Source organism: Pyrus communis, chromosome 2 (assembly GCF_963583255.1).
Source record: "Pyrus communis chromosome 2, drPyrComm1.1, whole genome shotgun sequence".
NCBI classification, from domain to species: Eukaryota; Viridiplantae; Streptophyta; class Magnoliopsida; order Rosales; family Rosaceae; genus Pyrus; species Pyrus communis.
The window spans coordinates 15,364,358-15,377,930 of NC_084804.1; the positions used below are offsets into that span (position 1 = coordinate 15,364,358).

The 13,573-nt window shown below is 37.9% G+C and overlaps 2 protein-coding genes and 1 pseudogene across 2 annotated transcripts; all 3 read left to right on the forward strand.

Annotated features, from left to right (window-relative positions):
• The first annotated feature begins 285 nt into the window (after positions 1-285).
• On the forward strand, positions 286-1,101 carry LOC137724844 (uncharacterized). Its single transcript, XM_068463516.1, has 3 exons — positions 286-480; positions 586-728; positions 864-1,101. The coding sequence occupies exons 1-3, from the start codon at positions 286-288 to the stop codon at positions 1,099-1,101; spliced, it is 576 nt and encodes a 191-aa protein (XP_068319617.1).
• Positions 1,102-4,233: 3,132 nt separating this feature from the next.
• LOC137726892 (receptor protein kinase CLAVATA1-like) lies at positions 4,234-7,690 on the forward strand. The gene is made up of 2 exons (XM_068465842.1): positions 4,234-6,856; positions 7,245-7,690. Exons 1-2 carry the CDS (start codon positions 4,261-4,263, stop codon positions 7,559-7,561), a joined length of 2,913 nt encoding a protein of 970 aa, XP_068321943.1. The 5' UTR covers positions 4,234-4,260; the 3' UTR covers positions 7,562-7,690.
• A 2,309-nt stretch (positions 7,691-9,999) lies between these two features.
• LOC137724845 (receptor protein kinase CLAVATA1-like) lies at positions 10,000-12,049 on the forward strand (annotated as a pseudogene).
• Positions 12,050-13,573: the final 1,524 nt, after the last annotated feature.

Below are 13,573 nucleotides of genomic sequence, written 5' to 3' on the forward strand. Positions count from 1 at the left end.
CTTGAAAAATAATATAAAATCTCAATAATACAAATATGTAGATTATAACAGTGAAATCCGGAAACGGGATTTCACATCCTGATACATACTTTAGACGTCGTTTTAGAATGGAACAACATTTGTTCAACAAAATCATGATTGTTGTTTACAACCATGATTCTTACTTTGTGCAAAAGAATGATGATTTTGGTGTTATGGGTCTCCTTCCTAAGCAAAAAAAACATTACTGCTTTGCGGATGCTTGCATATAGAGTATCTGCAGACCAAGTGGATGAGATAGTGAAGATGGGGAAATCAACCATTCTTGAGTCCCTGATGAGGTTTTGCTCTGCAATCGAATCTATCTACATCACAGAGTACCTCCGGAAACCTACAGAGATGGACTTGCAAAGGCTTCTGAAGAATGGTGAGATGCGAGGTTTTCCTAGGATGATTGGAAGCATCGACTGTATGCACTGGACCTGGAAAAACTGTCCAGGTGTATGTCAAGGAGCTTATGAGGGCAAAAAATGAGCAAACAGTATCATTTTAGAGGCGGTGGCATCATTTGATACATGGATTTCACATGCTTTTTTCGGTGTTTAGGAAGCTCAAAATGACCTCAATGTCCTTGCCCAATCCCCAGTGTTCAATGATGTCTTGCAAGGAAAAGCACCAAGAGCCACGTACTGGGTCAATGGACATAAGTACCACATACCATACTACTTAGCAGACGACATTTACCCAAGGTGAACATCGTTTGTCAAAATAATGCCACGTCCACGAAGTGAAAAGGAAAAACACTTCGCACGCTGTCAAGAAGGGTGTAGGAATGATGTGGAACGTTATTTTGGTATCTTCCAAGCTCGTTGGGTGATTGTCAGGGGTGCTGCCAAATTGTTTGATTTAGAGTCGCTTCGATCCATCATGATGACATGTATCATTCTTCACAACATGATTGTGGAAGATGAGTATGATTATGATGCCGTTGATGAATATGAGCCAGACACAATGAACAATTCCAAAACACAAATATATTGTGCTCATGACGCTACCAAAGAACCCATGCAACATGAGCCAGTAGAAAGGGATGGACGTTACAATGAAAGGCTCATTCAATGATATACTTCACTTCAATCCTCATACATTCACAATGCCCGGCAAATTGACTTGATAAAGTACTGGTGGGAATTGAAACAAGCTTTCATTTAGTGTGGTTTTTTTGTTTGGTGTGTTTGTAATTTTGATTTGGTATGTTTATGCAATTTTATTTGGTGCTATTATGTAATTTTATTTGATGTGTTTTTTAAGTTCATTTAGTGGGTGTTTTTTTTTTTTGGGGTGTGTTTGTAATTTTATTTGGTATGTTTATGTAATTTTATTTGGTGTGTCTATATCCTTTGAATAAAGATTCTCTTAGTCTAAATAAAGTACCAAATTAAATAAATATACTATTAGTTTAAATAAATTACTAAATTCAATAAATTGGAAATTACATAAAGTACTATATTCAATAAAGAACAAATTACAACCCAAAGTGATTGGAAAATTATGGGCTCCAATTAAAAACAAATTCCCTAGTCCCTTGTGAATGGAAAATCATCACCTAACCAATTTGTGGTGCTAGGACTATCTCCTCTTGCTTTCGTTTCTTTTGCATGCCTTCTTCACACCATATCCGCTTTCTCCGAATGCCTTCTTCACACCAATTTGTGGAGACATAGCCTCTACAAGCTCCTTCATAATGTCACGATCTTGTTAAGCCCTTCTTTATTCCTTAAGCTCTTCCCTTTCTTGTCTAAGTAGCTTTCTTTCTCTCTCGTTAGCTTGAAATAATTTCTCAGTAGCTGCAGGTTTTGCCTCATCTCTAGCCTTATCAGCCTCAAATTTAGCCATTTCCTGCGGCAAAGTCAATTCACTTTGGCGAGTAAGTTGTTCTATATATTTTTCATAATTATTCTTGGAAGCGCTCCCTTTTCTTTTTGAAGCCTTCTTACCTTGAGGCCTAATTGGATAATGGGTCGACCTCGACCCATGTCCAGGGGTCGCTTCCGGCACTTGTTCTATCTCACTTTCATGAACATGCGAGTCATGATCGGGCATAGAGTGTAGAGTGGTGCTATTGATGACAACTTCTAAACCGACTGGCACAACTTTGAATTTAGGACAATCTTTAACAATACTCGAACATTCCCACTAGGTGAATGATTTGTTTTTGTTTTTGGCATTATACCAAGCTTGTGCTTGAAGTGTCTAACAATACGGTAGAAGAAATAATTATAATCAAAGTAGCTAATGTAAATTTGGGTATAGTACAAACAAATAAATAATATATTGTTATCTGATCCGCGAAATTTTCCCCTCTTCGAATATTAGTACTAGCTTGTGCCAAGGCGTCTCTCTAATGAGTTAACGATTGGCTGAATATTCTCCAACGACTAGAGATCGATTGTTCTATTCTTTTCCCACCAATTTTCTCAAGAAAAAGGGTATTAATATTGCTCCACATTTCTCGCAACGGCATCTCATTACCCGTAATCGAATCTTAAGTAACTTCAACCCAACTAGACAGAGTGTAACATCTTCAATAAGCGTCCAATTCATACCTGCATCATTAGCCATTTTGTTGGAAACAAAAGTACATAGAAACTTTGAGAGAGATTGGAATGTGGTTGAAAGTATTTGAGAAAATATGAAATTGTGGTGTAATAAGGTAGATAATGAGAAGGTATTTATAGAAAAGTAAAACCAATATTTTTTTCAATTTTTAAATTTTTTATTAATTTTTTACATTTCTTATTAATTTTTTATTAACTTAATTAATTTCTGCCGTTGGATTAAAAAAAAATTGAAATCCAACCCTCCAGATTGTGCCTCGTGGCATAACGGTAATATTTATGATCTTTTTCTTATTTTTAAAGGTGAATAACGTGGACCGTTGATCTAGAATTGAACGGTTGATATTGTGCCATGTCATCTAGCCGTTTGGGGATATTTGAATTTTTTTTTACCATTAGAAATCCAACGGTCCAGAAAAAATATCTATTGAAATCCAACAGATGAGAAGATGCCACAAGCCCCTAGGGAACGGTAACATTTCATAAATCAAACCGCGGGCCCCACCGATTGTCGGTGACGCGGCCCCATGCGCACGTGTGCGACATGCGCTTGACGCAAATTTTTTTTATAACGTGGCTGATGTCACCCTGACGTTAGCCTTGCATCATCCGACCTCAAGTGTTCGGACCAAGCCGTAAATCTCTGAGTCTTTTGATATGTCACGGCTACCAAGAAGTAATACCTGAGTCTCCTTATGCCACAAATTTTCAATATTTAAATACACCATATCTGACCAAATCACTATGTTCTGTTAGATTGTTTTTCCCAACATGTCCATAGGCTGTAGCTAGTAACCTCTTTTGTTCAGATACAATTATTCTAATCACATCACATCATCATCTCACAATTTCACCTTTAACCCATGTATGGATTAATTGCATGAAATTAATCCAGTAGTAGTTACATTGCCTTGTGTCGACGCCCATATGAAGATAATTCGTTATTAAAAAATTATCTTAACTTCTTTATCTAACGGTTTAAAATTATACTTACTTAACGATTTTGATTATATAGGCTGACAATGTAATTTTTTATCCAAACATCATTTCAACCGTTGTTTCTATCTAAACAAACTTGAATCTTTTGCTTTGAAGTCTCTAAATCAGCCAATACTGATTAGTATCCAATTTTCTCTTTCTTCTAAAATGCAAATTGGCAGCCTCAAATATCATGACAAGGATTTTATCATGAAAAATTTGGGTCTATCAAGATTAAAGTGGGCAATGTGGGATGAAACACGAGCAAAAGCTCTGTATACTGATTGACTTCAGTGTGAAAATCAGACCAGCACAGTGTGAAAATTAGTGTCCGAAACAGTGAAATTATAATAATAATCCTTTTTCAACTACTCCTACCACCAACCCACTTGCTACCTTTCCCGTCAACGTATAAAGTACTACTATATATATATATATAACATGCTTGTATTCATATAGGATTTGAAGCTTAGAACCTTTTTTCTTCTATAAGGCAAAACTCCTCAACTTATTTTCATTGTTTTTATCTGTAGTTCAAACCACGCCTATATTTTGTCCTCTCATTTGCACTAAGACTCGTTTACGCTAAAACTCTTCATTTATTTCCGTTAACAACTTCCATTTTCCCAATCTATACTGTAACAGACCAAAGAACTAGCTAGTGGCCACTGATCAGTGATTAACGATGGAAAACAAAAAAATTAAGATGCTAAGATCTGCCTACATTTCCTTCATCATATTCCTTTTGTTCCCATCATCGCCGTGCGCTGACGACCTCGACGCGCTACAGAAGCTCAAGAAGGCCATGAATATTACCGGGTGGGAGACCTCCGCCCAGCACTACTGCTCCTTCTCTGGAGTTTCATGCGACCAGCGATCACGAGTGGTTGCTCTTAACATCTCAAATATGCCGCCCGTGCAGGATCGAGGCTCGATTCCAGCAGAGATCGGACTTCTAAACAAGCTCGTGAACCTCAACCTCGCCAAAAACAACCTCTCGGGGAGGCTTCCCACGGAGATGGCCAACCTGACGGCGTTAAAGCATTTGAACATCTCAAACAACTTCTTCAGCGGCATGTTCCCCGGTGAAATCACGCTCGGGATGACGGAGCTTGAGGTCCTCGACGCCTACAATAACAACTTCACGGGACAGCTGCCGCTGGAGATCGCCGCCGGCTGTAAAAAGCTCAAATATCTTAATCTGGGAGGCAACTACTTCACGGGAAACATTCCCGAAAATTATTCTAATATCTGGAGCTTGGAGTATTTGGAACTCGACGGCAATTCGCTCACCGGAAAGCTCCCGGCCGGCTTGGCAAAGTTAAAGAACCTCAAGGAATTGTACTTAGGGTACTATAACAGTTATGAAGGAGGGATTCCTCCGGAGTTTGGATCGCTGCCGTTGCTGAAAGTGCTCGACATGGGCAGCTGTAACCTCACTGGCAAGATTCCCACGAGTCTGAGCCTTTTGAAGAATTTGCACTCGTTGTTTTTACAAGGAAATCGGCTCAGTGGTTTTATACCACCGGAGCTTTCGAGCATGGTGAACCTCGTGTCCTTGGATCTCTCCAACAACGAGCTCACCGGAGAAATACCCGAACGGTTCTCAGAGCTGAAGAGCATTAGGTTCATCAAACTGTTTTGGAACAATCTTTACGGTCCCATACCCAAGTTCATCGGTGATCTTCCTCATCTGGAGATTCTTCATCTGTGGGGGAACAACTTTACATTCCAACTACCCGAAAGTCTTGGCCAGAACGGCAGGCTTACGGTTTTGGATGTCTCCGGAAACAAACTAACCGGGTTGATTCCTCGGAATTTGTGCTTAGGCGGGAGGCTGACGACGCTGATTCTGATGGATAACAACTTCTTTGGGCCCATTCCGTTGGAGCTCGGCCAATGCAAGTCTCTTGTCAAAATCCGAATGAAGAAAAACAGAATCAGCGGGACTATTCCTGTTGGGATCTTCAACTTGCCGAGCTTGGGCATGATTGAGATGAATGATAACTGCCTGTCCGGTCAACTTCCAACACAAATGACAGCGGGCACACTCGCAATCCTCTCGCTTTCGGGGAATCAGATTTCGGGGAGGATCCCACCCGCAATTGGAAACCTCAACAACTTACAAACTCTCTCGCTGGAGATGAACCGATTTTCTGGGAAAATACCAGAGGAATTCTTTAACTTGATAGTGTTATCAAAAATCAACATCAGCGTCAACAAGCTCGGTGGCGAAATTCCAGCTTCTGTTTCTAATTGTTCGTCTCTAGAGTCCCTTGATTTGAGTCGAAACAATTTGGTCGGTGAAATCCCAAGAGGGATAGAGAAGCTGAAACTAGTTGATCTTCTGAATATGTCTCGGAACCAACTCACTGGCCAAATACCTAACGGAATACCCGCCATGGAAACCCTTACAACTTTGGATCTCTCTTATAACAATTTCACCGGTAGAATCCCAACCAGTGATCATTTTCTGGACATCGCGTCGTTTCGTGGGAACCCCTATCTCTGTACCAACGTCTCACGCCCGTGTTCCTTCATTAACAAGAAATCTCAAGACCACAATGTGTTTGGTTCCTCCAGGCTCGGTCTTATGATCATGGTTGGACTACCTGCGATTCTCGGTTCCCTAATTATCCTGCTTCTAGTATTCCTACTGATAAAGGTTTGTACAGGAAGAAATATTCAAAAATCCAGTGGTTGGAGGCTCACATTGTTCCAGCAGCTCGACCTCAAAGTCGAGCACTTGCTACAGTGCATAAAGCAAGAGAACATAATAGGCAAGGGCGGTGCTGGGATTGTCTACCGGGGGACCATGCCAAGCGGCCTCGACATAGCAATCAAACAGCTAGTAGGATCATCAAGTAATAGAGGGCACAGGGATCATGGATTTGCAGCGGAGATTAAGACGCTGGGGCGAATCAAACACCGAAACATAGTGAGGCTTTTGGGATACATGTCGAACAATAAGGACTCAAGTTTGTTGTTGTACGAGTACATGCCTAATGGTAGCTTGGGAAAAATATTGCATGGGGAAAATGGAGGGGAACTGCAGTGGGAGAGGAGGTATAAAATTGCAGTGGAGGCTGCAAAGGGATTGTGTTATCTGCACCATGACTGTTCACCCCTGATTATACACAGAGATGTCAAGTCCCATAACATCTTGTTGGATTCAAACTTTGAGGCTCATGTTGCTGATTTTGGGCTCGCTAAGTACTTTCATGGAGTAGCAGCTGATTGCATGTCTTCATTTGCTGGTTCCTTCGGTTACATCGCCCCAGGTCCGTATTCTATCTCATCTTCGATTAATTAATTAAGGATCTGTTTGACATCTATTTTATATTTTTAGGGTTTTAGTTTTTCCTTTCATTATAGAAAAATCAAAAAAATTAAAACTTGTTTGGTACCTGTTTAATTTTCAAATAAAAACTAAAAACCAAAATCTATAATCTTCTTTTGTGAGTTTTTACATTCTGGCTTGATTTTGAAATCATATTCCATTTATATGAAATAAAAAATGTAAATGAAATGGTTATCAGAAGTCCCATACCTTCACCAAAACATGGCAAATATAATCAAGTTTCTTGTTAGTCCAGCATCCATCTAGCTAGACCTTTTTTCGTTCCATTAACAATAATATATTTTTGTTATGATGGTGCAAACTTACAGAGTACGGTTATACACTAAAAGTGGATGAGAAAATAGACGTGTACAGTTTTGGTGTGGTTTTGCTGGAGCTAATAACTGGGAGGAAAGCAGTGATGAACTTTGAAGATATAAACCTAGTGGGTTGGGTGAGGAAAACTACCAAGTCGTTGTCCAGTTCATCATCGGTACTAGCAGTGGTGGATCCAAATCTCGCCGGATACCCCTTGGCGGCTGTCGTACACTTGTTCAAACTGGCAATGCTTTGTGTCGACAACGACAGCACTGCAAGACCTACGATGAGGGAAGTCGTTTGCCTGATCAGTAATCCTCCTACATAGTCTTCTTCAAGCATAGTCAACCTTAATTTAGATATGTTTTTGGGATCTAAAGAACTATAATTTTTGAGCGAGTTGTAGTGTAGCAGAATAATGCTCATATATTTGAATCGTCTAAACTGGTATTGTTGAAGAATGTGTAAAATGACGTTAAAACTTTACAAATTAAGGTACAATATATGAATAAATGGTATCACTACGAATAATACTGAGACCTTTTGTATGAAACAAAACATATGTTAGTTCACCTTAAAACAAGCACATGTTGGTTCTTGCCTCAATACATTTGTGATGAAAACCCTAGTCCTTAAAGGCTTTTTTTTCTTGTAGTGTAAATATTATTACGTACCATAGGCATTTTACCAAAACTTGTTGGAGTAAAAATAGATTTGAGTTGTGAAAGTAACTAATTTTTTTCATTAAACAGAGTTGTTTTGTGAAGGTGCATTATATTAATTCTTTCATTTTGTACACATTTATTTGTACTACATCCCTATAATGTCTAATATATGTGTGGCCTAGTGGATTCTTTCCTCTATTAGAGATGTGGTATATACAAAATGTGGTGAATGTAATTTTACTATGGTGATGAGTGTTACAAAAAACTAATAAGTACGTAATAGTTACACCACAATGGCGACAAATGAATCAATATAGATATATTTGAATTTTTATCACTATTTCCTCATTGGCAATACCATTATCACCTAGCAACATTCACCAAAATAATCACTAACTAGAGTAGCTATTGCTCACTTTTCTTGTAGTGTCTCCAAAAATTAATTAGGTTATTGTTTCTAATTGATCATAATGTTGATCACAATTTCGGTAAAAGTGAGTTGAAATCTAACGTCTACCTATATCATAAAGATGATTAACAATGTTATGTTTATCATTATCGTGTGTTTCGATAACATTATTTGATTATGCCTCGTATTTGAATCACTTCGCTTTCACACATGAAAACATTGCATCCCTCCCTTTACGTAAAGTTTTGGTTTGAATTCTTAAAAGTTTTGCAGATTTACTTTACGTAAAGTTTTGGTGTAAATGAATTGAATTCTTAAAAAGTTTTGTTAAAGATCCCGTACTAGATGCTGCAGGGTAATATGCTTCAGGGGATAGGATTGACTTCATTGACTTTGACTAACTTTGGCACATTTACTTGAATAGACCACTTAGCTACGACTCAATTTTGTCCAGAGTTGAGTGCAGTTAGACAAGAAACATGATTGGACCATAAATTATTTTTTTAATTAAATGAAACCTTTTGTATTAGTTTTTTTTATTTCTTTTTTATTTTACAAATTAATAAAAAAATTATTACATTTTTTGGTTGAAGAAATTAAGAAATTATTTTAAGTTAATTGTGTTACAAAAATAAATTGTATATTTTCCAAAAAAAATAAAAATCCTACTTAAACACTAGCTGGCACAGGTTCAGGCGATGGCCGCCTAGGTCCCCAGAAAATCAGGGCACCATAAGTATTAAGTTTCTATTAATATGAGGTTATGTTTCCATTTACATACCATTATGGCATTTTCCAACTAAGACCATCTTCTTTAAATTCTTTTTTTTTTTTTAAACAAACGATATTATTTATATTAAGGAGATGGGGGAATCGACTAAGCCTCACAATAGACGAGTCATAATAATGTGGTTCAAATTCGTCTTAAGCGAGAATCATACTTAAGACACCTCACTTACAATTATGGCATTAAACCGTATTACTAAGTGGAAAGGAAATGTCAAATTTTAAACATAAAAATTTAATTTGAAGGTTGTGGCACATTGATTTTCTTTAAATTTTGTTCTTCATCCCGATATGTCAAGTTTAAACTATTATTTGTTACATTATTTACTTTTTATAATTATAATTAGTAGTTTTAAAACAAAAGATAATAATAAAAATCATAAAAAACATATTTGAAGTTGTTGTCAAATTTGACAGCAACTCCCCCTTCTGCTATTACATGTCAGGTCACATATAAATTGACATTGTGGTTGGAGAACACTGAATATGTCATTTTTTACTATTAATATTGATGTGGATTTTTTGACATCTCATTTGAAGATACTCCAAGTTCACCCATTATTTTTTTTTATCTTTTAAAATACAATTTTACCCCTATTGAAAAAACTAAGAGAAAAAAAAAAGTTAAGAAATCCACGATTCGTTTCTAACCATCAACTATGATCCCTACAAGCTCCTCCCACGACTTCTCTCTCCAGCCTTCTTTGAGTTCTTCAATTTGAAATAAAAATTGGGGGTTCTTCAATTTCTTTTTGGGTTTATATCACAAATAGTCCTTAAAATTGACCCTCATCATCAAGATGGTCCCTAAAATTAAAAATCAATCAATGTAGTCCCTGAAAATAGATGTCGCAAATCAATGTGGTCCTTTCGTCAAAATTCTATTAAAAATTCCGTTAAGTACTGATGTGGCACATAAATTCCAGCTTGGCAGTGTTATCAAAGATCAACATCAGCGTCAACAAGCTCGGTGGCGAAATTCCAGCTTCTGTTTCTAATTGTTCGTCTCTAGAGTCCCTTGATTTGAGTCGAAACAATTTGGTCGGCGAAATCCCAAGAGGGATAGAGAAGCTGAAGCTAGTTTCTCTTCTAAATATGTCTCGGAACCAACTCACTGGCCAAATACCTGACGGAATACCCGCCATGGAAACCCTTACAACTTTGGATCTCTCTTATAACAATTTCACCGGTAGAATCCCAACCAGGGGTCATTTTCTGGACATTGCCTCGTTTCGTGGGAACCCCTATCTCTGTACCAACGTCTCACGCCCGTGTTCCTTCATTAACAAGAAATCTCAAGACCACAATGTGTTTGGTTCCTCCAGGCTCGGTCTTACGATCATCGTTGGACTACCTGGGGTTCTCGGTTCCCTACTTATCCTACTTCTGTATTCCTACTGATAAAGGTTTGTACAGGAAGAAATATTCAAAAATCTAGCGGTTGGAGGCTCACATTGTTCCAGCAGCTCGATCTCAAAGTCGAGGACTTGCTACAGTGCTTAAAGCAAGAGAACATTGTAGGCAAAGGTGGTGCTGGGGTTGTGACGGTTGTCTACCGGGCAACCATGCCAAGCGGCCTCGTCATAGCAATCAAACAGCTAGTAGGATCATCAAGTAATACAGCAAAAACGGATCATGGATTTTCAGCGGAAATTAAGACGCTGGGACGAATCAAACACCGAAACATAGTGAGGCTTTTGGGATACATGTCGAACAATAAGGACTCTAATTTGTTGTTGTACTAGTACATGCCTAATGGTAGCTTGGGAAAAATATTGCATGGGGAAATGGAGGGGAGTGGCAGTGGGAGAGGAGGTATAAAATTGCAGTGGAGGCTGCAAAGGGATTGTGTTATCTGCACCATGACTGTTCACCCCTGATTATACACAGAGATGTCAAGTCCCATAACATCTTGTTGGATTCAAACTTTGAGGCTCATGTTGCTGATTTTGGGCTCGCCAAGTACTTTCATGGAGTAGCAGCTGATTGCATGTCCTCAGTTGCTGGTTCCTTCGGTTACATCGAGAGATTTTTCAGTGTGACCGGTACACAGGGTGGCACACTACGTGTCACTAAACAAATGGTGGAATATGTGTGCTAAAAAGTTAATAACTTAAAAAATAAATTTTCCCTCCATTCCTATTAAAACACGTGGTGTACCACTTGTGTTCCCGTCACAACTAAAAATTTCTCGGTTACATCGCCCCAGGTCCGTAATCTATTTCATCTTCGATTAATTAATTAAAGAATTGTTTGATAACTATTTTAATTTTCAGTTTATAGGGTTTTTAGTTTTTTCTTTCATTAAAATCGAAAAATAATCAAAACTTGTTTGATAACAGTTTTTAATTTTCAAATAAAAAAAATATGAAAAATAAAAACTTAAAACCAAAATCTAAAATATGTTTTTGTGAGTTTTTACTTTCTGACTTGATTTTAAAATCAGATTTCATTTGTATAAAAATAAAAGATGTAAATGAAATGGTTATCAAAAGCCCCTACCTTCACCAAAACACGTCAAATATAATCAAGTTTCTTGTCAGTCGAGCATCTATCTAGCTAGACCTGTTTTTTGGTCCACTTCCACTAACAATAATTTTTTGTTATATGATGGTGCAAACTTACAGAGTACGGTTATACGCTAAAAGTGGATGAGAAAATAGACGTGTACAGTTTTGATGTGGTTTTGCTGGAGCTCATAGCAGGGAGGAAAACAGTGATGAACTATGAAGACGCTACAAACATAGTGGGTTGGGTAAGGAAAACTACCAAGTCGTTGTCCAGTTCATCATCGGTAATAGCAGTGGTGGATCCAAATGTCGCCGGATACCCCTTGGCGGCTGTCATACATTTGTTCAAACTGGCAATGCTGTGTGTCGACAACGACAGCTCTGCAAGACCTACGATGAGGGAAGTAGTTCACCTGATCAGTAATCTGTTAAACTTATTCCAGTAATCGGATTCAGTTACATAAACCACAACCAAGACCAAAACATAGAACACTAATCCTTATAAAGTGAAACATACTAACCTGAAGAATTTCCACTGGAAGCAGCCATGGATGTTCACTGTTAATCCAAACGCAGCAACTCTTCTTCTCTCTGTCAGGATGCTTTTACTCTAACCAAGAATAGGACTTGGTTCCAACAAGAGCCCGCACCTGTGAGAGGAGAGAATGCCATATATATATACACATATCCTTCTCATATTAGCATGTGGATTCCCTATTAGAATCCTTATGGGAAACAACTTATGTTTTCCTATATCAGTTTCCTACTGCAATAAAATCCTTTATTGACAAGAACTGATATTCATCTTCATATAAGACTTTCTTATCCTTATTGGATTTGAATAGCTAATGCCCGATCATCTTATCTCATGTTTATACTTTTACATTCTCCCACTTGAACATGAGACAAAACTCAAACATAGCTATTACCAATCATAAGAAGTGATCACATAGCCTTATCCAAGATCCCACCATCATGACCAATGTCTCGTTACATCTCAAAATACAGGAACCAAGATTCTCAGACTACAACCAAAATGCAGTATTAAATCTAAGCTCACATGTACTCAATTTGTAAATATGACTCATGATTCAAAATAACATAAACAGTCTAGACTATGCTCCCACTTTTCAAAAGATCACAGCACATAACAATCTTCATTGAAAAGCAACATTTTAAAGACTGAAATACAAAATTCATTAACTATAAACTTTAAAACAGACAAACTGTTTCTCCAAAGTATCAAATGAATCTAAACTTTTAACATGGTCTATCTCCAATACTACAATACTTTCAAAACTTAAAGCATTCAGTCTCAGGACAAAGACACTTATTAAAACACAAAATCAAACTAGCAAACTAGCTATAACTTAACCTCAGTTTGTCAGAGCTGCACTCATTCATCTATTCTTCACAGCTGCAACTCCAAAGCCTCAAAACAAGCTTGATTACTCCCACTGATCAAAACTTTCTAGCACTCCCATCAAAGAAACATGCTTTCTAAATTCTCCAACAGGCAGTGCCTTAGTCAACGGATCAGCAAGCATCATTGTAGTGCTTATGTGCTGTACTTCGATAGTTCCTTTCTTGACTTCCTCTCTGACCTTAAGAAATTTGACATCCATCAAGCGTGAAGCTGAAGTTCGCCTATTATTCTTGGCAAAGAATACAGCCGAGTTGTTGTCACAGAACATCTTAATAGGCTTCTGGATCGTATTTACAACCTTTAAATCTGTTAAGAAATTTTTCAACCATGCTGCTTGCTTCATGCCTTCAAAGCAAGCTACAAACTCAGCCTCCATAGTAGACGTAGCTATAACAGTTTGTTTTGCACTTTTCCATGAAACTGCCCCTCCATTAAGCATGAAGATATAACCCCCAGTTGACTTCCTATCATCCACATCTCTAGCCAAATCCGAGTCTGTGTATCCCATAAGTTCCAAAGAATTGGTTCTACCATACACCAACAT